The sequence below is a fragment of the Aquila chrysaetos genome, chromosome 25, assembly GCF_900496995.4.
Source record: "Aquila chrysaetos chrysaetos chromosome 25, bAquChr1.4, whole genome shotgun sequence".
NCBI classification, from domain to species: domain Eukaryota; kingdom Metazoa; phylum Chordata; class Aves; order Accipitriformes; family Accipitridae; genus Aquila; species Aquila chrysaetos.
Genome location: NC_044028.1, coordinates 6,932,859 through 6,958,317, shown reverse-complemented (window position 1 = coordinate 6,958,317; position 25,459 = coordinate 6,932,859). Strand labels below are relative to the sequence as shown.

Here is a 25,459-nt window from a genome sequence, read left to right as displayed (position 1 = left end):
TGACCTCTTCAAAATGAAAGGGACATTGGACAGTCATAACCCAGGCCCTAACCAACCTCTTGGAAGGAACTGGCGTGTGAAAAGTGAAAAAGCCTCAAAAAGACCAGGAGAACATGGCTGGGTAAGGATGCGAGGGCTGAGCCCTGTGGAACACAGGACCTAAACACCGGAGAACCCACCTGGCAGAGCTCTTCCAAACTCATGGCCTGTACTGCTAAGTCTAAGAAAGAAATCCAAGGTGCGTGGCAGGAAACGTGCCTATTACGAAGTCCTTTATTTTTTATGTTGAAAGTGATACCAATGATTTATACACCAAGACCTTAACTTCCAAAAAGGAAAAAATACCCCAAAGATTAGAAATACTTTTTTGCTATTTTATTTTAGCATGAGTTCTGGAGCTAACGAAGTAGTTTAGATGTAGAATAAGCTTGAAATTACTTCAAACCATTTTTATGTGCACTTAGTTCTTAATTGCCCTAGAACCTTAAATAGCCCAAGCAGGCAGAAATCACATGCAGAAATAAAGACCTGTGTCATCCCGGCTTCACAGCAGACATTTTGAAGTGGCCTACACTGATGACAGTAAAAGATCCCCCAGCATTGGGCATGCTCTGTAAAACCCATCACATTTCAACACATCAACTTCTCCGCCAATGAAAACTGTTGATATGCCTAATTACCTTTTCTTTTTTGCTGACAATACAAATTTAATGCTATCTTTTCAGCAGACACATTCCAGGAATGCTCGAAGAAGATAAGTGCACTAACATTGCTTACGAAAATTCATCTGCAGGTACAGCAAACACGTTCATCAAATCTGCAAGACACTATTCTAATGACAACTGTGGCTATAATCAGTTTCCTGGCAGTAAAGGAGGAAATAATTACATATATTTTGTCCCACCCATTGCTTTGTCTCCTTGGTTGGGGTGCCAGCCCTCTCCCACACGGCTCAGGGAGCACCATCGCTTCCTTGCACCCAAAACTCAACTGTGAGCTTCTGCTGTAACAGAAATAATGCACCAACTCTGCCTTTCCCCCTTCTGTTCCTGTTTTCATGACTGATCTTTAGTTGTTACACACACATCTGCAAGTTTGACTGTGAACTCCGAAGATGAACACCCATCTCCCTTCTGCTGTCACCCTGTCGTTACGCTCTGGTTTGGGTACAACCCATCTTCAGTTCATCTCAGGAGGTTCAGATCATTTTGTAGAAGTGTGCGAGGGGGCTCTTCTAGGTTGAGCAGGATGCTCTTTCTGGATCCAATATCCACAACATGGCAGCCTGCAAACGTAGAAGACTGATGACCCAAAAGGTAACACTTAATTGCCTGTTTCTATACTTCTGCCACTCATCAACAAAGCTACCAAAATTTAATCATAGAATCAACACAAATGCTTAAATTTGTTACCCTTCTTGCAATTTTTCCAGCCTGGCTGCTGCAGACAGCTTGTTATCACCGTAGCCAAACTTGGACCATTTCAACAAGATGATTAGGGATTTAACTAGAAGGAAGCAAATTCACACCACCCTCGGCTCCAGCTGACTTCAGTGGATTCAGCAGGAGCTGCAGCTGTTCTGAGTCTCTGAAAGTCAGCCTTCCAGTACGAATGCTTAAATACAGTATAAATTAAGGTTCATGTGCAGCAGTGGGAAAACACTCTTGCTGTATAATGCAAATACTACAACAGATACACTCTGCTGATCTCACGCCTTAGGGAACACCGCGCTGCAGTGACTTATTTCCCATGACGCTGTCAACAGCGGTGGTTCAATATCACCACAGCTTTTGTGCAAGAGAGCGCAAATTGGGCAGCCGGGAGGCACCTCACCCAAAGGGCTATCCTGAGAAGCTGCAAAATGCTCTCGATGACTTCTCCCAGCATTTGGGCCAGAACAGGAGTGGCTCCGATGGCAATTCCCACAGCAGACAGGACTCCAGCCGTGCCGTTTTCCTAGCTCACAGCAAGCACTTTCTGACAGCTCACATGCTCTTCCCTTTTCCTTATCATCACAAACCCAGCCTCTTTCAGAAATAATTTCCCAAAAACCAAGATACACCAAGAGCAGCCCACCACTAGAACCACTCAGCGCAAGGCCAGTAGCTGCGGCTTCTGCTCCAGTGGTTATTTATAGAAAGCAGAACAACTCCAGCAAAAGAAACTGAAACAAAAACCCAACAAGGATGGCGAGGAGTATGGCATCTCCCTTCAATGCAACAGAGAATTTGAGCAGGGACTTGACCATGCTCACTCTCCTGGACTGGAGGCAATCCTGCCATAAAAAGCTGCTTTTGAGTCTGGTGTTAAACCCTAGTTTCACTGGCACAGCTTGGATGAATTTAAACAGGAGCAGGAATTTGTCCTGACACCTATGGGATCTGAGAGCAACTGGAGGGCACGGACCATCCCGAGGTCCCTCAAGCCACACAGTCTTCTCCACCGTTTTCAGTGGACTTCAGACCTGATCTCCATTTCATTTTAAGTATGCCTTCAGGGGCCTTTTAAACATCTGTTGCTGTGTTTTAGTTGAAATGTATTTTTCCTGAGGTGCATATGTATGTAAATAACCGTGGGCGGACATCACATGCCGAATACTGGACTCTCCATCCAAACCCCGCCTTTGATTTTGACAGGAGTTCTGTGAACAGAAAGGACTGTAGCAACAGACCCATGGTATTTTACTGCATTTCTGGTGATAGGATAACGTAGCAAATATGCCGTTTGTGTTTGTTAGAAAAATATAAGTGCATCATTCCTAAACTGCAGAGATGCACAAGCTTTTGGGATGAACTCCAAAAGCTTTAACAGCCCACCTAAAGTCTGGCAGGCTGCTGGTTACAGGGAATGTGTCATTTTTTTTGGCAATTAGAACAGAAAGGTCTTTGTAATTATCAAGATAAAAACCTGGGAGCAAATAAAAAAAACCCACACCACCAAAAAATAAAACCCTAAGGAAAAACCACATTTCCAACAGAATAAGGGAAAATTCATCCCCAAAATGGAACAGAACTGGGCTGCGCTGGGGAGGCGGCAGGTCCAGAGGCCAACAAAGCACCACCAACGCCAAGAGCTCAAAAATCTCATTTTAGGTCGTTGTTCGCTTGCCTGGCCACCCACCTGAAAACAAGTGCTCTCTGTCAAAGGGCCGGCAAGGAAGGTTCAGAAGAAGCCAGTGGAGCAGTTTTATCTTGGTCCCACATACTCAAAGCCTTTCGTTCACAGCAAAAAACACCACAGGAAAAGCTGTTCAAGAAGTTTAATATCAAATTGTGGCTGTGTGGCTTCATTGCGCTCTGCGGAGGTGCTGGCCAGCCAAATTTATAGTCTCCTATTTATTGTTACCCAAGACCCTCAGCTGGGCTGGCTTTCCTAGGACGCACTATGGTGCATGCACCACAGACGCTGCGTGGCTGCTATAGCTTTTTGGAGACATACAACAGACAAGAAACCCCAGCCAGAGGTGAAAGCAGCCCAAAAAACATCAAACACCATCTACTACCACCCTCTAATTGCATCTTTGTGAGCCACCATCAAGTCCAACAAAGACAAAAGAAATGAATGTCATCCAGGAACACCATTTCCAAAACCCAAATTTGTAGCTTCTGGAATTTGTCAGAGGTTTTTCCAGCAAAAAACAATCTGCTTTCCACAGGCAGCTCTGTGGACGCAGCTACGCCAAGTTTCTGTCAAACAACTGTTTTAATGAAATTTTAAGTCCGCATCCAAATTTTTGCTTAGACTGCAAGGAGAGCCACTGCAGCGTAGACTAAAAGCCTGTCTAGCTTCACACCCCGCCTCCACATCTTTTCCTATCTGGTAAGTCCTTGCTGTGAGGACTTGCTTTTAAATGGCTTTATGGAGGCATGAGACAGCTGTGGGGCTTTTTCCAGGTGCTCTGTGCATCGTCCCAGCTTGAAGAACCCCAGGAGTGATCTGCCATCCACCCCCCAAGACCAGTGGCCAACAGCAAGCTTCTGGAGGAGAGCTAAAAGACAGAGGGTTTGGCTATCAAGGTGTAAAAATCTTGCATTATGGATTTGAGGAAGTTAAAGCTGAATTTGAGTATGCAAAATCATAACATGCTTAATTAAAATGCTAACTGGTTCCTTTTTTGTTTGGTTGTTTTACACGCACGGTCCAGTTCACCACAAGGCTATTTTTCAGAATGGTTAAACACAGATTAAAAACATGTAGGAAACAGCCTGTGTCGGTACTATCTTAACCTTGTAGCAATTTCCTTTGGAAATTAAAGGAATCGATATGAATTAACATGCTTACGAGCTAACAACAAAGAGAAAATGAACGACAAGCGGAGAAGACCCCGTGGCCGGTTCGGACTGAAGAAGCGGGCAGATCTCAGGCATTCAGCTGACGGCAGGGCGATGCTCAGGCAGAGACTTGCTGAGACCGAGTGCCCAATTTGAGCCACCACAGGAGGCTCCACCACTTGGGAACTGATGAGGAGCCATTCCGAGAGGCCACACCGCAGCACCTCGAGCTTTACACCCAAGACATCAGGCACTTTTGCAAGCCATGGATGTAAAATCTGAAGACCCTTATTAATAAATAGGAGCTGGAGCAAAACACTCAACTTTACCCCTCTGGACATTAAGCATTAAAGAAGTTTATAGATAAGGTACCAGCAAAAGGAGGAGACAGAGGAAGAGGAGACCAGGTGAGAAGTTTGCATCGTTGACCATCATTACGCCCCACGCATGGGAGGGGAGGGGGCCAGACTGACCTTCAGACTCCAGACTGAGGTGGTGGGCTCGGTAGCTCCTCTACCAAATGAGCCAAACTTTAAGTGATAAAGTAAGAAAAAAAAAAGAATCCAGGTATTTACTATGCAATTTCCTCTCTGCACATTTTAACTGTACCGTAATACAAGCCACTTCTGCTAATAACTGTTCTTCTTCAGATGACTGTACAGATGACACCTCAATATGTGAGCCTTACTGGGATACATCCTCTCTCTGACTGATGTCTCATCGCTTTCCAGATAAGACAACCACCCGGTACAACTCATGCCATTTCATTCTGCCCCATTTTTCCTACCAAGGTACTCAAATGTACTGGCAGTCAGGATATTTAAGTGTTCTGCATAAAGAGCAGATGTAGCTCCCACTTACCCAAGCACAGAGAGAGGAGCAGAGCAATGCACTGCAGCTCATATGCAGTTCCACAGAACGATGCTCTGTGTTCCCGAATCAAGCAAAAAGGCAACAGAAACTGCCATCAAGTATTGGGCAGGGACATGGATGTATTTTCAGTACTGCAAAAGCCCAGCAAGCGCTTGTCTCCATCTTCTTCCACCAATTTTCAGCCAAGCATATGACTGAACAAAGCCTTTTTCTTTTGCTTTCACTCAAAAGCGATGCTACCCCTGTTGCTCACTGGTGACTCAAAACTCAACCCTGTGCTTGCAGTGTATCGGCCCCAGAAAAGGCTTTTTTACAGCTCTCAGTCTGCTGCCATGGTGTACAAAGCTGGGCCGTGACCACTCGTGAACATCCAAAGAGGGTTTCTGCGGTTTAAGTTCCTCACCCAAGGCTCTTTGGGCCAACGCTGCGGTGGCGTAGGAACATCCCAGAGTCTGGGATTCATTTCAGCCTCAGGGACTCCCCAGTGGTACAGAAGTTGGCTGCTCTGCTCCTCACTGCTCCTGATGCGTGGGCCAAGTCACTGGCAAACACAAGATGAGAGGAGAGGACAGAAGGGGATTTTTTTTATTTTTGGGTGGGTGGGTTTTTTGCCTATGCACAGCTGGTAAATTTTCCCTGGGTAATTCCAGAGCACCCCTCCAACTTCTCTAACCTTCGCCAAGTGTCTGACAGAGCCAGGAAGCCACAATGGGGTTTCTGGAGGATGCAGAAGCCAGATGCAGCAGGCAAACACCACGTATTTCCCAAGGAGTCAAACACAACATCGTAGGCAAGAAGAAAAAAGGACAACCTGGCACTGCAGCACTTCTTCCCTCTTGCTCTGAACTTCGCAATTCTTGAAGCAACCAAAGTAGAGGGATTGCAGAAGTAGCATTATAAAATTAAGAAGCTTCAAATGAACAAACAGCCTGTCCTTATTACAGCTCGTATGTTAGCGTCCTGCCGCGCCAAGTCTGAGGGCAGCTCCCACAAAGCCTGCCCAGCCGCTGCAGCCGGCCGGCACGGGTTCTCGTAATTAGAAGCATCAAAACCTCTTGATGCTGCAGAATGGGGGTCGGCACACAACGGCATGGTGCCAGCGCTGGATGGAGGTGTCATCCATCGCGATGTTCCCAGCTTACAGCCCTGGGTAACAACAACTCATGCTATTGCAGTGACTGGGCTGCAGCGAGGTGGGAAGAAAGCTAAATATATACCCCTTTAAGAAGCAACACTCCCCTGCTCTTGTTTAGCATGCATCTGTTCAAAGGCATAGAGAGCCTCTAACTAGAGGAAGAAAAATACAACCTGGCACACTATCCTCAAAACATTCCCAACATGCAACGTACCCACAGCTGCTTATACTGCAGCAGTGTCAGAAGGAGATCTGTTACTGCAGGTGGTCGCATCTATCCCAAGGCACCCTGCTGCTATTGCAGAGACCCAGCAGCGCTGGTCCGGAGAACACCTACATGAGCAGAGCTCCAGGCTCAGTTCAGAAATCAGGGCATCCAGGCTGAAAATTGTCCCAGTGCAAAATACGCACAAGTTGGGAGGACAAAAGGGCCAGAAATTGGTCTTCCAGCCGCTTGCGGGAAGACTAGCCTTGCCTCATCCTCCCAATCAATCAATCCATAAATAAATAATAAAAAAAGAAACAACAACAACAAAAAAAAACCCTTAACCCTCCTGCTCCTGTTTCTCACAGGTTATAAGCCCAGCAACCCGCCTCTCCATCAGGCATCGGGAAGGGCTGTGGACAGAGCGGCCGCCCCAGCGCCAGCACGGTCCCCGTGTGCTCGCAGACGGCTTTGACAGGGCTGCGGTTGGAGCTCAGCCACAGCTCGCAAAGCTCCCCAGAGTGCGACTGCACCGCAGGATGGAGGAAGAAAAATATTGTAGCGGCAAAGCCTGAGCTGCGCTATCAAAGGAAGCCAAACCAACCGAGCACAGACCCAGCCACAGACTTTTCTGCCAGCCCGACAGCAGAAGGAATGAAAACGCTTGTGGTCTCTAAGCTGCCTGAGCTGCAGGGCAAGCTTTCGCTATCTCTCGCCCTGACCCGTGCAAGGACAGTCGGATACAATTTGCACGCAGATCTCAGGACGCCCCAAGCTGCAGAGGGACCTGCCCCGCTTCCAGCCAGGCTCTCCCAGCACGAGCTCTGCATCCCCTCGGGCAGGGAGGGGGCACGGAAAAGAACCAGGACTCTGCTCCTGAACAACCTGAATCTCAAATAGGCCCCTGCCCTGTAAGGACAAAACAGCAGCTAAGGCTGGAGTGCAACATCTAATTGAATTTAACTGAGACTTAAGAGTAAACAACATTAAAATCCCCTAGAATTGTGCTTCTCCTACCAATGACAACTCGGTGAAAAATCTTGCTTCTCCATCCTTAACACCACAAGTACACGCAAGTCTCAAAATGGCACAGCCAGCTGCTGGGATTTTGGAGCTCAGCGATACAAACGTGGTACTGGATCCTCTCGGGGCCGCGACAGTTCACGAGAGCTGTCTGTTCACCAAGGACGGCATCCACCTCCCAGCTGCTGGCAGAGCCAGCAACTTCTCCTGCCATCTGGGTAGCGTGCAGAGCTTGGGGCACCCTTCTTCCTTGTACCAAAGGGACGCTAAGGAGAAGGCAAAGGAAATAAGCACGAATAACACCCTGCCAAAAGATTTTTTTTTTTGTTTCAACCCAAGTCTGTGGAGAAGCAAGAGAGAAATTATCAGTGATTTTCCTTTTGTAGATGCACCATCTTAGGAAGTGCAATCTATTTACCCAGCAAGATGCAAGAAGCAGTTGATGCACAGGGATGAGAAGGATGCTAAAGCCATCTGCGAGGGGCACCACAGATCCCACGGGGACATTGAGACATGTATCATAAAACTCCGGCCACCAAATCCTGCAGTACCAAGACACATCTGTCCTTGGGCTGCCAGCTCTGCTGGTCAGGGGAGACAGAGGCAGGATTTCATGCATGGAGATGGATGGGTGAACGTCGTGTCCAGAGCGTGAAGAAAAGCAGGAAGCCTGGCCTGCATTAAGTGGAGGAACAGCAATCCTGTTGTCTGAGTGCAGACAGGCAGGAGCAGGCAGGTTTTGTCCTTGACTGTCACAAGGCAAGTCCCCTCCACCTCCTACGGCCATCGGGTTTGAGGCATTACTTTTCCATAATGAGTCCTTACTAAATCACAGCCCTGATCTTTCAGATCCTCACCCACACAAGCACTTCTGAGTCCTCAGGAAACCCCACGTGAAGCATCTTCCCCACCTTCCCTAAGCCAGGACCCAGGGGTGATGCTTGAAGACCAGTTCAAGGTGGGAAGAGAACCTGAAAGGTCCCAAACTCCCAACATGGTCAAACATATGCAGGCCCTTCTGTCTCTCTGCTTTGGAAGAAACAGGGTTAAAAACAAAAAAAAAAGTCACTTTGATGAAGCTGTTTTTCTGAAATGAAAAAAAAAAAAAAAACCCAAAACCAAAACAAAGGTGCTGCCACGTTCAGCTGCATTTGCACCATCTCCTCCCCTGGACTACGGGATCACTCCGGTTGGGAGCACCTTCCCGGTGACTTCTCCTTGGACTACCTCCCGTAACAGCAGAAGTATTCCAGGAATAGGAAAGGTAAAAGGTTGGGGCTTTTTTTCCTGGAGAAAAATAATCCTAGCAAGATAATCACAACACACTCGGAATGTGCCCCTCCACAACACACGGTGGCTTTGCCAATCCTCAAATCGTTTCTGTACTTGTAGGAACTGTGGAAGCCGCTGCCAAAAGCCATTTTAGATCAAAACCAAGAACCGGGAACATTGCATAAATGGATGCTTTTTTTTATTGTCAGGTCAGGCAGCACCACTCACACCTGGGCCTTCCCAGTCATAGCATTTGAGCATCATCAAGTAGGGGGTAAGGGATGCATCACCGAGATATTTCACAGGCACAACAGGTGCCCTCCTTTGTCTTTACTATAAAAGGCTTTTTCCGTGACATAGGAAGACAATAACTCTGCTTAACAGCTATTACAAGAAGATTAAAAATACAGATAAAGTCACTTCAAGGATGAGCATAGGTACTCATGAACGCTTTGGCACACCTTCAGTATGATTTCAGATTTGGGGAACACAGCAGAGCCTTCCTACCCAAAGGCTAACATCTCACGCAGGGAGCCCTACAAACCCTTCCAGTACTTCTGTTTTGGGCACCTCTTATGATGTCCGAATACATCATCTGGCTGCTCAGAGCCTTGCACACCATTTTCACGCCACCAACCCACACCTCCCTCTTCAACTAGTGACACCCAGTTAAAGCAGCAATACTGGGAGGCATCTCGCGGACCAGTACTCACTGGTTTGCTAATACTAAAGTACTGGCTCTGGAAATTATGCTCTCCAGACCCTCTGTAAAGACTGGTTTCACAAAGATACAAAACCCCCCTGGTACTCTGCAGGATTGGACCCTAAAAACCAATTTCAGTTCATCATCTTGCTCCCTGGATGGTACAGCATATTCTGGCTGCTCAGCCCTCTTGGTCTACAAAGTCCACCCCAGCTTACTAGGGAGGTTTACTCTACGCTGTATGGGAGACAATACCTTTTCACTTGCCTTCACGGAGGAGATTGTCATTTAGGCGAAAAAAGAAAATCCACCACCTTGCAGCTAAAACTCAGCATTTTTGCATTACAAGTAATCTACCATCTCATACAGCAGATAAGCAAGTTCTGTTTTGATGCAGAAGGGCTGTTTGAAAAGGCAGAGGAAGTCAATGGGTAGAAACTGGCATTTTTGTAGCCTTAGAAACTTGGAAGAGTCTGGGGAACAGACAAACTATTGACTTCTCTGCATCATCTCAACTGTACTTATTTAATAAGATCCCATACGTTGTATAAACTCTACCATATGCGTGCAGAAGAAAAAAGATATTCAGGGCCTTTTATAAATGAAACCTCCTTTGTGGCTAAAAAAAAAAAAGAGTATCATACTAAAACTAAAATATTACACCCACTGCAGCTGCACAAACAAATAAATGCTGTTTACCAGCAAAGGTATTTACTTACTGACAGTCAAGAAATGTTGGCTTGTAATAAAACGGTGGCATTTTAGATTCATATTTTGCTTTTGCTACATTGTTTCCATTCGAGGCCATAAACTGTAAAAAGAGAAAAAACACAAAGAATTAAAAAATGTTAACGGTATTTTCCTTTGTCCTCTTTTGCTTCTACAGAGTAATAAAATTATTGGGATGGGGCCTCTGTTCACTTACTGAGAGTTTTGCCCAGGACTGTGCACAGAAGGGATGCTGCAAAGACTGTGCCTGCAAACCGGGGCTCATAAATTAATATTGATTATTATTGCCAGGGCTCCCCCAGCTTAATACGATGCTGGGGACAGGTCCACATCGCAGTCACACATGCACGATCCCCACAGGAGCAGAAGGCAGCACGTGGTGGCATTTCCTACTCGCAGGGATGGGAACGAGATGGCTCCCAGGGAATCCAGCACAGAAATTAGGTAACCGGAGGCCAAAACCTGACGCCAACTTTAAGACTCCGTGTGTTACAGCTCCAGCAAGGTAATAGTCTTCAACAATATGCCTGCTGCTTTGGATCACATCACTTGTTCCAAAAGGATAATTTTATTTTTGCAAAGCTATGCCAGCAACCTCAGAAGGAGTTTGAAGTATTGAATAAATAAATAAATAAATAAATAAAAATTCTATCTGCCCTGAGAGCCCTCCTTTCCTTCTGATCTCGTATACAAACGGCCAGTTGAGAACTCTGCAAACAAAACCACGTATTTCCCTATTCATAAATTCTATTTAATGAAAGTCATTTTATAAGTGTAAAAAACCCACTCTCTTCCAGGTAGCCATGCTAAATACGTTTTGTCTTGTATCAAATGCCAAGCATACAAGCATAACAAGCAGCTAAGCTTTTTCTTTTTTTTGGATAAAGATCCATGACTGGTAGCGTTCTTCACGCCTTTAAAGACACCAATAGTCAAAGCATATAGGTTTCCTGGGTAGGCTTGCCTTTAGCAACAGCACCCAAAACTAGGCACGTATGTGGCATAAACAGAGAGAATTTGTACTGTGAGGGTTCAGTTCTTCAAGATGTGAGTTTAAGAGTCTTCACTGCTAAGTGGAACAAAGCCAGAAATAGCTGAGCTGGGCAGGGGTGGTAGGCTAGAGATCTAGTCTACCAGCTAGGCTAGGCTAGAGGTAATGTAAAAAAACAGGAGAAGACAATTCATTTAAAATTAGTAATTTCTACACACTCTAGTTCATTGACATTTTTATAGGGCTGGGGGAAACCCTCACAACTTCAAGAAATGGCTATTCCACTTTTCAATCAGCATCATGGACCTCATTCCCACATTCAGGAATTATCTAGATGTGTTTTCTGAAATCACATTTGTTGTGGCATCTTTAGAAAGGACTCTGTTTTACAGCTTTGCTGGTAAAACGCAGCAACCCAAACTCACTGGTACTTCAAGTCTCAGATGCACGTACCTCCACTTGAGCATCATCCCAGTCATCCAGACGGACCGACTTCACTTTGCTGACTTGGGGAATATTACGGTGGATTCCTGAACAATTCAAGCAGATGAAGATCCCTAGGCTGTGGGATGCCCAGTCTGGGTCTGAAAGCAAGAAGGAAAGAGAGAATTGCACTGGGCCAGTCTACCAGATTTGGCGCAGGAGGAAGGAGAGATGGGGCAGGACAACGCATGGCGTGGCAGGGGAGTTCAGGAGTCACCAGGTCCGAGTTCCCTCATTTTAAAGACATCAAATAAATATACAAGAAACTAGAGATATGTGCTAGTTTATATTGATAGCAATACAAATTAAACTAACAATTAACAGATTTGCAATCTCAAGTGCAGCTGTTACTCATAAAAACCCAATATACAGACAATTGCATATGCCCAAGACCTCCAAAACGCACTCCATGCTCACAGGAGGAGAAAAGGTTAATGTCCATCTTTCACCAGCAAATCCCACCTAAGCGCTGCGTGGAACAGAAATTGCACAATTAAAACAAACAGCTCGGGGAAACCGCTATGCTGCTCCTTTGCCTTGCTATGTTTTATTTTATTTTGTTTATTTTTTACAGTGGGAGTGCTCCACAGAGAGTCTTTCCTCCCACAGCTACGGCTGCCCAGCAGCACAGCCCTCCATGCCAGGAGGTTTCCAGCCCTTGCCTTAATGGAAAAACGCTGCCAGTGGCAGCTCTGTACTTTCTCTGAGCAAAACCACGCGCTGTTTACAGCCCAGAGCTGACGTCTCGCACAAAGCACTTTAAACACAAGTCCCTCGCCTCCAAATTCCTCCTCGGGAGAGGCACTGCCTGACGCACGGGGAGAAGGAGAGGAACCGGAGGAGGGCAGGGGCTGGGGGCAGGACACATCCACCAGTGTCCCTAGTGCTGCCTCCCTAATAAAGCCGATACAGGGATCTTTGTTTGAACTCCGACTAGCAAATGTCAGCGCCCGCTATTCCAGCTGCGCCCCAGCAGAAAGAGCTTCTTTGCAAGTCACCAAGTCAGCCACTAAATCCTCCACCTCCTCCCAACGGAGGTCCCCGCGCCCCATCCTCCCCCAAACCCTCACCGGTGGGACCCCCCCGGCCACCCCATCGCATCGGGCTGTCAAGGGGTAAGGGCAAGTCCTCCCTTCTCACAAACCGTCGTCATTTGTTTACTCCCCCACAGTAATTACACTAAACATTCGCTCCTCACAGCGCAGCAATTATTTATAAAAAGCAAGGGAATGTGCTTTCTCCTCCTTATACATATTTAATGGTCTGGCTACGTCGGTGCAGCGGGAGCAGGCTGGCGCGGGGCAACGCAGCTCCTCTGCACGGGGTATCGGGGTCTGCTACCAGCCCCTGCCCGCGGGGACGGCCACCAACCTCCCCCGGCACACCCCGGGGAAGACAAATTCGGTTCCCCAGAGGTGGTTGTGCTCAGATATAAACCTAAGAGCTAAATGGGCAGCCTCATCGGACGCGGCTGGGTGCCCACCCAGGAGAGGGGAGAAAATTCCCAAGCTGTTACAAGTCCCGTCAACCGCAGCTCCCTTGGCACAAGGCTGGGACCAGCAGCCGCAAATAAAGGTGTGTGGGGGGGTGTTTTTTGTTTCACGTGGTCTCCCATCCTCACGCGAGGCCACGACAACTACAGCTCAGGCCCGGCAAATATCAAACCAGTCGAGTCGATCTAAGCGCACCACAGCAGCAACCACGTGCTGCCCGCGTCCAGCCGTGCCCGTGAGGACACGGGGTGCTCTGCCCCACCAGCCCCGACCCCCCCGCCCTCAGCCCACTCCAGGTGACTCGGCTTCACGCTACACCCGAGGTCACGCACCCCCACGTATTCCGATCGCAAAGATTCCTGCCAGTTATCGGGTTATAGGGTGGCAACAAGAATCAAGAATTTTGCACGCTCACGCACATTTCAGCGCTTTAACTCCTCGTGTTGTCCTCTCCCATCTCCAAACACGTGGCCGTCAGCGAAGCCTGGGACCTGCCAAACTTCCTACCACAAAAATAGTCCAAGGTGCAGCACTGCTGGCCCAGGGTAGCCCAGGACCATGAGGCCAAACGATGCGAGTCAGGCAAGGTGAAAGCATCAGGGTGCCTTGTTGAAAAACCCATCTCTGACTTCCACGCAGAGGACCAGGCACAAGGAAGGGCGAGAGGGTCCGGAGGACAGGGCAGCCACAGAGAAGTGGCAGCAGTGAGGAAGAGGAAGCCGTGGCAGTGAAGTTTGGAGTCGTGAGCTGATGTGGCCACCAGCTCCCTGTGCTTCAAGCCTTCCCAGTGTAATGAGATCTGAACAAAGCAGTGCCCGACCCAGGGAAATGGCTACCAAAGCATGCACGGGCCTTCACAGGTTTTATCGGGAGCCCCAACGCTTGTTTTGTGTTAACAGATTTATCTTAGGCACGCAGGTGGATTTCTTCATATTGCCTGCAGCTTCCTAGACGCAGGTTTCCAAAGTCCTCTTGGAGAAGTAACCCCTCCGCTGCCTGCACTGCTGTGTGCAACAGGACCAGGAGACACCACACCTTCCTCCAGCCAGGGATGAGGACACATCTGGTGGAGGAACATCCTGCGAGAAGATCCTCAGGCTCAGACAGAGGAGACTCCAACTCCAGCCAACTCATACCCAAGCCATCTCTTCCTGACGTGGGTAAACAGACCCTCAAGCAACGAGTTTCAATCACAACTGGGGCTTTCAAGCATTCTCCTCGCACAAACAGTATCTTCTTTAGACAAGACTCTTAAACATGCTTCCCCCCTGCTCCACGCCATGTCAACCCATGTCTAATAAAGAAAGCAAAAGCTGGACTATATCATAGAATCACATATGCAGGGTCACACGTGCATGGTTTCCAGAAGATGACAGTACTTCAGAGGAGCACACAGAGATGATGGGGTCAGTGGTGGCCCAACCCTTGGAAGGGATGCTCTCAACTTGTTCAATAAAACCACACCTGCTAGCTGTCTCCTCCTGGTCACCTTCCTTTCAGTGTTTTCTCTCTTGCCTAGACTCAAGCTCCACGTCCATCCAAGAGCATCCCACACAGCAAACTTCGAGGAACACCATGACGGAGCTGCACATTTCACTTGACTCACCAGACCTGATACTAGCAGCTTGCATTGCTGCCGTATATTAATAGCAACTTCCTCTTCATTGCTCTTCTCATTTTAAAAATGCATATCTCTTAAATTCAAAATCATGCGGCAAGGGTGGATGGAAGAGTTGTAGATGCCCAGCTGGTTGCGTGCTGCTTTCCTGTGACAGCCATAGCCCAGAACTACACAAATTTGGCAATCGGTTTTAGTGCCAAAGGGAACACCAGGCAGGAGGAGAGTTCAAAGGCCTCAGGCGCCGAGTTAGCCCCATCCAAAAAATTGCTTAGTAGCAAAATCCCCCAGAACCAACCGATCTACCAGGGGAATTCTCTCTTAAATGTCACCGTTACAATAATTTATTAGAGATGTCTCATGGCACTTGCTCTCCTGGCTGAAGACATCTGACTGAGAAAACAAGCCAGCCCGGGCCTCTCCTGGACTTTAGTTGAGAGCCAAAAGGAGTTTCTAAGCATCATCTGAACAAGCCAGAGGGTTACGGACCCGCGCGAGCCCCCGGGCTGGTGCAACCCTGCGACACCCCGTGCCACCGCTCTGCCCGTGGACAGGAAGGAGGAGGCTGGAGGATTCGCTGACTCCGTCTTCTGGAGGGCTCTGCCAACGCCGCTACCCCTTCTCACCCGCTCCCTCTACTTGTGGCACCATTTTTGAAGAAACCTAGCTATGAGACCACTACTCCCACACATCTTCTGCAGGAACTGGTGACAGATCCCCAGGCAGATGGCTGCCAGCCGGGGCGAGCACCCGCTTCTGCAGGGATGCTTTTCCAAAGCCCTTTTGTAAGGTTTGGGGCTGTCGGTGGCTTCGGCGCTCCCCCAGCACATCACAGTCCCTCTCTCTTCATTTCTGCTCTCCAGCACAAACGACGTGAAAAATTCTCAGCTCAGGAACGTGGCAGATAACGGCAGCGATCTCCGACATCGGCATAATCACAGACTCCAACCCTTCAAATGACTGCGCCATTGCTTCAAGATAAGACAATATCTTATCAAGCACGCAAATAAATTCACATAAGCATCTTCATACGAGACAAGTGAGTTTTGGGGCAGCACCATTAGTTTAATGAACCAGCGACCCCAGGCTGTACGGCTGGCAAGCTGAGGTCTCCATAGCTAGGTAAAGTCCACCTTGCTGCTAGACACTTCAACAGCTGGAACACGTTCTCCATGCTGGACGTTACTGGGGAGTTCAGTAATTTTATTTAAGCCATTTTATCTGGGCAAGGCCCAAAAAAGTGCACTGAAATGGCAATATATCATAATCTGGACCTTTTGGGCACTGCCCAAAAAAGATGATTATTTTTTTTCCTAAGCCTCCAGAGTCTCAAGCAAACAGCAGTGAAGCTTAATGAAAACTCTCCGGCATGCCTAAGTTCCACACAAATTACTTTATTCCATTATTTCAAGCCAAAAGGAATAAAGACTAACAAGGAGCAAGGGGAATATTAAATCAAATACGGTGTTCTAAGTGCAGAAAGTCTCTTACCGTGCAGCATCATTGCTCCAGAACAACCGATGTCAGCTCTATGCGGCTTTCACTGCTCAATGTGGTAGAGATTTCTGGTCACTTATAAACAGATTATAACAACTTTCAAAATAAAAACTTGATGCAACTTCATTTTAAAAATTAAACAAATAACCAAAGCTAAACTAAACTCAGGAGAAGGGTATTGGGGTGGTATTTTCCCATCTCCTTCATCTGAAAGGGAAGGCACAGCCAGAGATTACAGAAGCATCCAGAGCAAAACTAAAACACTTGGGCAACACAGCTAAATTCAGAAATTAACTTCCCCACCCAGCCCCTTTTGCCACCACAAGCCCCAGGAAAAGCCAGCGCAGAGAACAATGAATTCTGCAGCTTGAACCCAATGTTACTGAGCGTAAGAACAGCCCATGGAGGGAAAAACAAAGGCTGGACCCAGAAAAATAATAAACAAGAAGAAACAACATAAGACATAGGACATTTCATACAAACCAAAAGGAGAGTAGAGAAGATTAGAAGTGTGATGGCAGTGGAATTTTTTTTTTTTAATAAATAATCAATATTTCCTGTATCCAGAATATAAAGATAGGGTTCCAGTTTGATAATTCCCTAGATGCATCAACCCAAGTAAAATCACGTGAAGTAGAGCAGCAGCAGGCTCAAAGTAGCCCTGCGGCAAGAGCAAGAACTCAAGAGTCTCAAAACTTACTCAGATGCCCCAACTCCACCTTTTGCCTTAAACCACAATTATCACTATATATAGCGCAGTATATTGCTGACCAAGACAAATATCCGTGAGAACGTGGCCAATGCACAGCAATACGCATCCTCCAGCACACAAACGACGGCCTGACCCTTAATTAGCTGCCTGGCTGCATCCCTGCTACACCAGCTGGGTGGGAGCCGGTGTTTTGTTGGGATGGAGATTTGACAGATTTTTCTGATCTCTCTCCCCTGTTTGAGGTGATAAAGACTAATTAGAGGGGAGAGGAGGACCTCTCAAGGTAGGCAAAGCCTTTTTTACCCTGCACTAGAAAGATAACTCACGCCCTATGATACAGGATACAATCACAGGGATTTTAGTGCAATCAACACAAGCAAAAAGCCTTTTCTGCTTGCCACTCAGCTGCTGCTGATTCCCTAAATGCCCCAGCCAGGAGAACCTCGTGTTCAGCACTGAAGTTCTGTTGCTATTTACTTTGGGGAAAGACTAGGAGGTCAATAAACAGACCCTGGTCATGCATGTTTAAAAATAACAATAAAAGCCATTAAAACTGAAGCCAAACAGCCTCCCACCAACACTCCTCTCTAAGTAGGAAAATTTCTCAGTGAAGGCACTAAACTTGCCAAGGTCTTTTCATTCAGCTGGCAGGTCTCAGCAGCCCCCTCTGCTTGCTGTCTGCAGCCCACAACTGTGCTGCAACCCAGGCATCAGGACTGGCCAGAAAACACCGTCACATTAAACCTCCTTTGTTTCAAAAAGTCCTGCTTATGTTCAGGGAGAAGGGCTGGCAAATTCCCGGGGGGGTTGGAAAAAAAAATAAAAATCACTATTTAAGTGAGAGGACAATGGAGGTGCGGGAACAAGTTTCCACTTTTAGCTTGAAGACGAAAAGCCCGTTTCACGCCATTAGAGCGGCAAAGCTCTGGAACAGCTTTCCAGTAGGAGGTAGTGGGGGCAAGAGAGAGAACTAGCTGCGAGGCAGAGCCCCATCGCTCCATGGAGGGGCTGGGGAGATGTCAGTGCAGATGACAGCACGAGGCAGGACCCGATGACTCAGTCTGTTGTCTTCCCGAGCTGTGTTTTTAAGGACCGGTGGTTGGATAAGGGAAGGAGAGGGTTGAGATCAAATCCTTTCAGTGCCCTCCTTAATCCTGAGCGAATCAAGCAATCCCCAGTACTTGTGTGTTTCCCTCTAATCACCACCCTCACTTCAGGACATCAAGGGAATGGAAAAGCTTCACCTGCTTTAGAAATGAGAAGATGCTGGGCCTGCAGGAAAGGTGTTTACAACCACCTCAGCCACACACCACCCACCCTCAGGCTTTTATATATTCTGTTATACCAAATCTGCTTGGCTTTGCAGCGCAAAGCTCCGATACCAGAGTCCCCTCCATCATGAGCCTTCTGGTTTTCCTCCACCCCATATCCCCCTCTGAGCCTCGGGCACAGAGGCCGATGTTACCCAGGGTCCATGTCCCAGTAATCCATCCCAAATAAGAGAGATGAAAGCGATAAAAACAAGCCACGTAAACTGCTGCCGGAGGGTTTAAACTGCAGGATCGCTTTGATGGGATTTCCACTTCTGTCTTCAGAGCCTCACTGTCCTCCTACAATGTAAAATGATTCTCGCTCCATGGAAACACAAGCCTAAGTCATAGAAAAATGGAGTAAAGAGAGAAATACTCAAGGTCTTGTTATGCCCCGAGATAACCATCCGTCTCATGATGTGAGGAAAGATTGCCTGAGACAAAGAATCATTTAGGGGAAAAAAAAAAAAAAAAAAAAGGCTGAAATGCCACATTAGTCTTGAAGAAAAAAAGATTATTCTAATACATGGAGAGCCATTACACACCAGCAATTCAGGGAGATTGCTCAGTTTGCACTTAAGACCGCATTTACCATGCTGTCCTCACTGTGAAAGCACATCTTTAAACCCACCAAAACAAACACTCTGCAAACCAACATCTAGGACCCTGACTCCAACACAGAAGTATGTGATGACAGGGGAACCGATACCCCAGATAATGACTTTATTACAGGGGCTCCTACCCCAGAATTCAGTCTCAAAGATGTAGCTAATGAAATCTCATTATTCATTATGGATGGATGACATTTTTGCAACTGAAACATTTTTTATTCAAAACAGCCTTTCATTGCAAATTAAGGTTTTGTAAAGATACAATTAATAAAAACATAACTAGAAACTTAAAAAAAAAAAAACCAACCTGCAAATGAAAAATGTAACCTCTCAGGTTTTTTTCCACTCTGATTTTCCATTTCTGCTTTAGCATCCTTTCTGCATTCCCAGCCGTCGTGGCCAGGGCCACTGTAAGCCTGGTCTCCCTACCTGAGACGTGCCCTCAAAATCTGGGAGGAGTTTTTGAAAGCTCTGCTTTTGCACAAGAGATTTTTTTCTGCCAGACACACACGCCAGTCCTGGGGAAGACACAAATCTGACCTTCCCGAGCATCACATTCAATACCACGTTCCACCCAGCTGCAAGCACACATATCCTGTGGACAAACCAGGGGAACACATGGCTCGAACATAGCAGCCTTGCTTGCAGGACTTGGCCACTTAAATAATCCTCAATCACGATTAAGTGGCAAATTCTGGCCCAGACCCAGGCAATCAGCAGGTTTTGCCTAGATCTCCCCAAGGAGATGTGATGACCCTGCAGGGGATGAAGTTACTTACACAGCCTAGGAGGAAAAGCACTGCCTCCCCTGATGTTCCCTGTCCATCCCGAGCTTTGATTTTTTTGCATGGTCACAGCCTAGCCACAACGATGCCAAGCTTTCTTTTTTTTTTTTTTTTTTTCCCCTCTTTTGCATCAGGAACCCAGGCTTTTGTTACATGAGTATGTAATACCTGGGACGAGCTGTTACTTCAGGGCTATGGCTACTGAGCCCACTCAAATGCCAAAATAGCAGGGAGGAAAAAAAAAAAAAACAAACCAAAAACTTTCACTGACTGGCTGATTTCTAAAACAAATATTTGAAGAGCAAAAGGAAACCCAGCTGGCTTCCAAATACACAAATTAAAGTGACTAACAGAGAATTTTTCCCTGTTACATTTCTGACCCAACCTATTCTTTGTTATCAGCATCCCTGAGCTAAATGGCTACCTCTTATCATAGATCCTGTATTAACTGGGGATTTCAGGGAAAGAAACACACCCACCTGAGAAGCAGCAATAATAAATCAGAGATCTTGACCTTTTGCTTCCCCCCCCAGCTGTACCAGTTCAGCACTATGACGATACACACATGTGGGAAAGCACAAGCACACCTTGCTTTCCTCCTCTTCTGTTCATTCCCCCACCCTCCCTCTTCTTTCATTCTCACTTTATTTTCTCTGCTTTGGTACCTTTCCAGTGTCTAGCTGTCCACCCAGTTTCAGCTCTCACCTTTATCTTTCTGTGCATCCCACTTCTCAGCACAGAACCTACTTGCACCCCATTCCAAAGGCTCTCTGGACACCTGTCCCGCATTATCTCATACCCAGAAAGACCTGGCCTGCCACACCTGCCCAGGATGAATAATAGAATTCAGCCTGAATATTTTATATATTATCTACAGACACAAGTTAACTTATGCTAAGTAGTCCAGGGCATCTCAAGTTTATTGTCACTCCCAGGCAGATGAGCACATTACAGCAACCACGAGCAGCTCTCATTTGCTCAAGAAACTGAAGTACAGCGATCACTAAAAAAATTGGGTTGACAAACTGAGATCCAGTCCCAGGGAAGTAATGCCATGACAGTTCAGAAGAGAAGCTGAATGGTATTAATATAGCACATCTTGTGTTACAAAAGACACTGGCCCAAATTCTCCCCTCCGAGTTTCAGATTCACTAAGACATCTCTGCATGCAAACATCACCAAAAGCAAAATACGGTTTTGTTGTTTTACAAGCCCATTTGGAGCTTTTAACAACAACCCTGTTCCCCTGACGAGCTATTTTACTGACCTACAGCCTCATCTCCACCCTGCTGATGCTGAGAAACTTCCCATTTTGCAGAGGGGCTTTATATTACACACAGGGCATGGGAGAATTATGCCATTGATCTGAATGGCCCAGGCTTGTAAAGTCCTCTCTGGGAAGGAATAATTTAGGCAGACACCTATTCGGTGAGCCCAAGCTGTGCTCAGCAAGATACCTCAAAGCTGGGTTGGTACAGTTAGACAGCAACACCAGCCAGCGGATGGGTGGGAGCAGGCAGAGCAGCGCAGCGCTGCAAAGCAGTTCACACTATGCAGAAAGTTCTTTGTCCTTTCCAGCTGGGTAGCGGGGGACACAACGCATCTGAAAGCGAACTGCAGTGTCCCGAGATGTAGATTAGGGACATAAAACCATCGGTAATGGTGTGAGCTGGGTGGTGGTGTCCAATAGATCTTGAAATCCGAAATAAATCAATAGCCAGAAAAATAAGGTTCAGCTGAAGCATTGGGTTCTCTTTAACCTATAGAATGAGGGGCTGAAAAAGACATCCTTTCTCTGCACATCTTCAGAGCCATCCTGCCCAAGCTAATATAAATTCAGGTGTTTCTACATGGTGTACATGGTGTTGTATTTTTTTTTTTTTTTAAACGGAAAGTTACTCGGTACGCAGTTCTCTAAGATTCTTTCTTCTCAACGGCAGGTCCCACCACACCACGCAGACTCCGCTCAGCGAGAGCAAAGCCTTTCCCACGCTCACACCCTGCCACCGCCAATTCCCCACCCAAGGGGCGAGGAAGATGCCCCTAGCTCGGATTTTCTCCCTTCAGCGCTACGGACATTTACAGCCCCGTCCTCGGCACGGCAAGGCAGGCACCCATCCACGATCAAAGGTTGGTGGGCAGGATGCCCACGGCAATGCTTCTGGTTCCCCCCCCCCCCCCCCCCCCCAAATCTATTTGCTCACCGATGGGGCAAGGAGCAGCGACAAAAGCCAGGCTGTTCGCGAGGGGACACGGAGGACAAGCTCCCACCCCCGGGGGGGGACACAGAGCCCCCAACCTCCAGCTCGCTACCGGGTTAAGGCCACCCGGGCTGCACTGCAGACCGCGGGGACCTGCCGGGGATGACATCAGCGCTGCCACGGCCGGGCGAGGGGAGCCTGGGCCGGGAGGGGGATATACCTCCCCCGGGGCCGGTCCGCGGCTGCTGCTACCACAGCGCATCCCCAGCCCTCCACCCTGCCCCGGAGCATCCCTACTGCATTCCCCCCACCCCGGGGGGGGAAGGCAACCCCTCGGCGTAACCCCTCGCCGTGCCGGGAGAGGACAGACACCCCCTCCCCAGACCCACCACCACCACCACCACCACCTCCGTGGGGGCAAGCGCGGCCACCACCCGCGTCCGTGTCATCCCCCCCCCCCCCCCCCCCCCACACACACACACTCCGCGACCCGCCCTGCCCTTCCCTTCTTACCCGGGGCTGCGCAGTCGGCGCACGCCGCGTTCCCCGGCCGCTGGAGCAGCTCCGCCAGCGCTTTCCTGCTCCTCTCCTTCGCCATGGAGGCGGCGGTGCGGGGCGGTGCGGGGCTCCGCTTCGGCTCCGCCGCCCTTAAACCAGCTTCATGGAGCGGGGCGGGGGGGGGGCGCTGCCGAGGCCGGGCTGCTCCATACGGCCCCGCTCCGCCCGCCGCAAGGTGAACGGCTTCGGCGGGGCCGAACCCCTTACCGGGCAAGGACGAGCCGGGGCGGTTTTAGCCCTGGCCACCTTCTCGTCCAGGAGCCCGGAGCCGCCCGCCCGGGGTACGGAGCCGGTTCCGCCTTCCGCCGGGCCCGGAGGGGCGGAGAGGGGGGGGGCTAGTGGCTTCCCTAAGCCGCTCGCCCGCGACCTCCAGCGGCCGCTCGTCGCCGGGACGCCCCGTCCCCTTGAGGAGGGGGGGGGGGGGTCCCCGACCATCGGGGCATCCCTCCCACGTACCCCTCTCCGGGTTGTTTCCAGCCCCGGGGCGCTCCCCATCGCCCAGCGGTTCCCTTCCCAGGTTTAAGGGGGGGGGGGGGGGGACACCGGGACGCGCCCTGGCCTCGCTGCCCGGTGAGGGGATGCTCTCGCCCACCGGGGGGGAGCTGGCGTGGCAGTGGGGAGGGTGGGGGCCGGGGGTGTTCGCCTCGGGGAGGTTGCGGCTTGCAGCACCCCAGCCTTCTTCGGATGGGGCCTTGCCGCTCAAGCACCTTGGCGGGTTCACGAGCAGCGCTTTCGGGGCGCCTCTTGAACGTTAGCGTCTTTTCGGGGTACTCGTAAACGTTTAACTGGTACCCACCTGCAGTCCGAAACGCTCCTCCTTCACCGCTGCCCTTCCAAGCACCCGTCGCCACCGCCTTCCATGTCTGCATCTTGGCAGGGCTGTCCCCCGAGCATCTTCTTGCGCTTTCCACCCCCCTCCATGGTGTCAAGGGAGAATCGGGGGGAGAAAAGACCCCTGGGGCAGGGTCACAGCTTCCCCATGTCATCGTGGCTGTGTTGCTGGGACCGAGGGCTCCAGCACCTCATGCTTCACCTTCGGGGCAAGGCTCCTGTCCTTGTTTTACCAGCTAAGGACTAGAGGGTGACTCGGGGGGGGTGATGTGGGAAGCCTTTGGCCGAGGAAGGCTTCAGAGCTGTGCCTTGTAGGCTGCTGCCCTAGCCCCTCCTGAAACCTTCCTCTCAGGTATGGGTCACGGGCATCTGCAACGCTGCTACAGCCTATTTGTAGCTCATACAGCTCTGCTTACAGAAACGTTTTTTGTTTTGCAAAGCAAGTTCCCCATTCAGATTGTCCATCTCCACTTCCTCCAACAAAGCAGAGCACCCTCCTGCAAAGCTCAGCTCACGCCATTCGTGCTCCCCACGAGGTTCAGGGTGTGCACGAGTGTCTGCAGGAGGAGGGTGCCCGTAGCTCCTGGAAAACTTCCACAACCAAATCACCATCTTGGTCCTGCAAGCATACAGACGGGAGCAGGTTCCAGGGAACACTTTGTGGGAGAAAATAGCATACACCCTTAAACACGGGCAGAGTCATGGCCTGGTACATTTACAATGCCTCCCCCTTGCCTGGAATACATTTTCCTAAGTGACCTTTGCATTTGTGCTGTCAGACGAGCGACTGTAACCAAGCTGACTTTTGACTGTTTCCAACTGATGTCGGGCTGTTCCTTGCTGACTCTATGCAGCGTTACACATCGTCCTGGGGTTTGCTGCTTTTACACGTGTAGGCTGATGATGTCTGGAAACTCGTTCGCATGCTACCCAAAGGCGGAATCCCGCACACGGGCCTTTTGTAGGGAATTTGAGCTGCTGCATCCAGACCCTCACCTTCTTCAACCTCCAAGTCGCTAATACTACGTGGAGCAGAGCACTGACTTCTAACATCCACTGAGTAAAACCAGCTCCAGCACAGTGCCTTAGCCCTAATCCTCCACAGCCATGCTATATTCAAGCTTGCCGGTGTAAATGCTTACAGGATCAGAGCTTTACCTAAGCCCAAGTTAGGTTAGGTTTTCATTCGTGCTCTGGCTTTTCCAGAATACGCACTTGCTGAATTTGTCATGCGATAGCCAGGATGTTGCACATCATCATGAACTTATCGAAAGCAGGGGCTGGGAGGAGGGAGGGGGGTTGGCTTTAAAGTCTCTGTTTAGCTTTCCATTAAGATTTATTGATTCTCTTAATTTTTTGTTCTCCTGGTTGCTAGGCAATCCCTCTCTCTCCTCCGCGTGCTGGAAGCCAGGGCTGCAGACAGAAATTTATATCTTGTAATAAAATCAAATATAACAGAGCCTGTTGTCAATGATGAGAGGGGAGTGTTTTGTAAGGACAGGCAGAGCAGAACAACAGGGCTGGCAAGGGTCGATCAACAGCGATCCTCAACATTTAAGTCCCATCACAATTACTCCAGACTTCGCATTGGGGAAAAAACAGCCCACGTGGGTGGAGGGGACGTGGAGAGAGAGGGAGAAAAGTTGGAACTAAATGAGCCAGAATTGAAGAGAAACTTTTGTTCAGTGGAAAATCAAAGGCTTGATTCAATCTCACATACACAAGGGTATCTCCAAAGTTTTACTCATGCTTTATCCAAGGTGAAGAGGCTGGGTATTGCTCCAGTGTCGGTCAGCACAGTGTTGATCCAGGGCAGGCAGCGAGGCTCTCCTGATGGACACTGGCTCCTAAGGATTGTGATTCCTGGTGTAGAGCAGGGACAGTGTCACAGCTTACCATCCCGCAAGGGTAAAGGGCCGAGGTTGCCCCGGGAGGCTGACGGGCATCGCTGCTCAGGCTTGTCCACAGCAGACTGTTCCCTCCTGCCTGTGCCCGCGGGAGCCGACACCTCGTCTGAGCTTTTCCCCACGTTGTGCCTGTGGGTACGACCTGTCAGGGAACGCTTAATGAATTTGCTTCTACTTCTCGCAAAGTCTCTGGCCAAACTCTCTGGAGACTGGTTGTCACTGTCAATACATCACCCTCATTCAGATGCTTT

General features: G+C 48.9%; 1 protein-coding gene across 1 annotated transcript in view; it reads right to left on the bottom strand.

Moving 5' to 3' along the window:
* ADAP1 (ArfGAP with dual PH domains 1) overlaps positions 1-22,776 on the bottom strand; it is a 62,600-nt gene extending 39,824 nt beyond the window's left edge. The window contains exons 1-3 of the mRNA XM_030001507.2: positions 22,426-22,776; positions 11,656-11,786; positions 10,202-10,293 (exon numbers count right to left, since the gene is read on the bottom strand). Of these exons, the coding sequence (XP_029857367.1) occupies positions 10,202-10,293; positions 11,656-11,786; positions 22,426-22,510 (308 nt within the window). The 5' untranslated portion in view covers positions 22,511-22,776. The remainder of the gene's footprint in view (positions 1-10,201; positions 10,294-11,655; positions 11,787-22,425) is intronic.
* Positions 22,777-25,459: the final 2,683 nt, after the last annotated feature.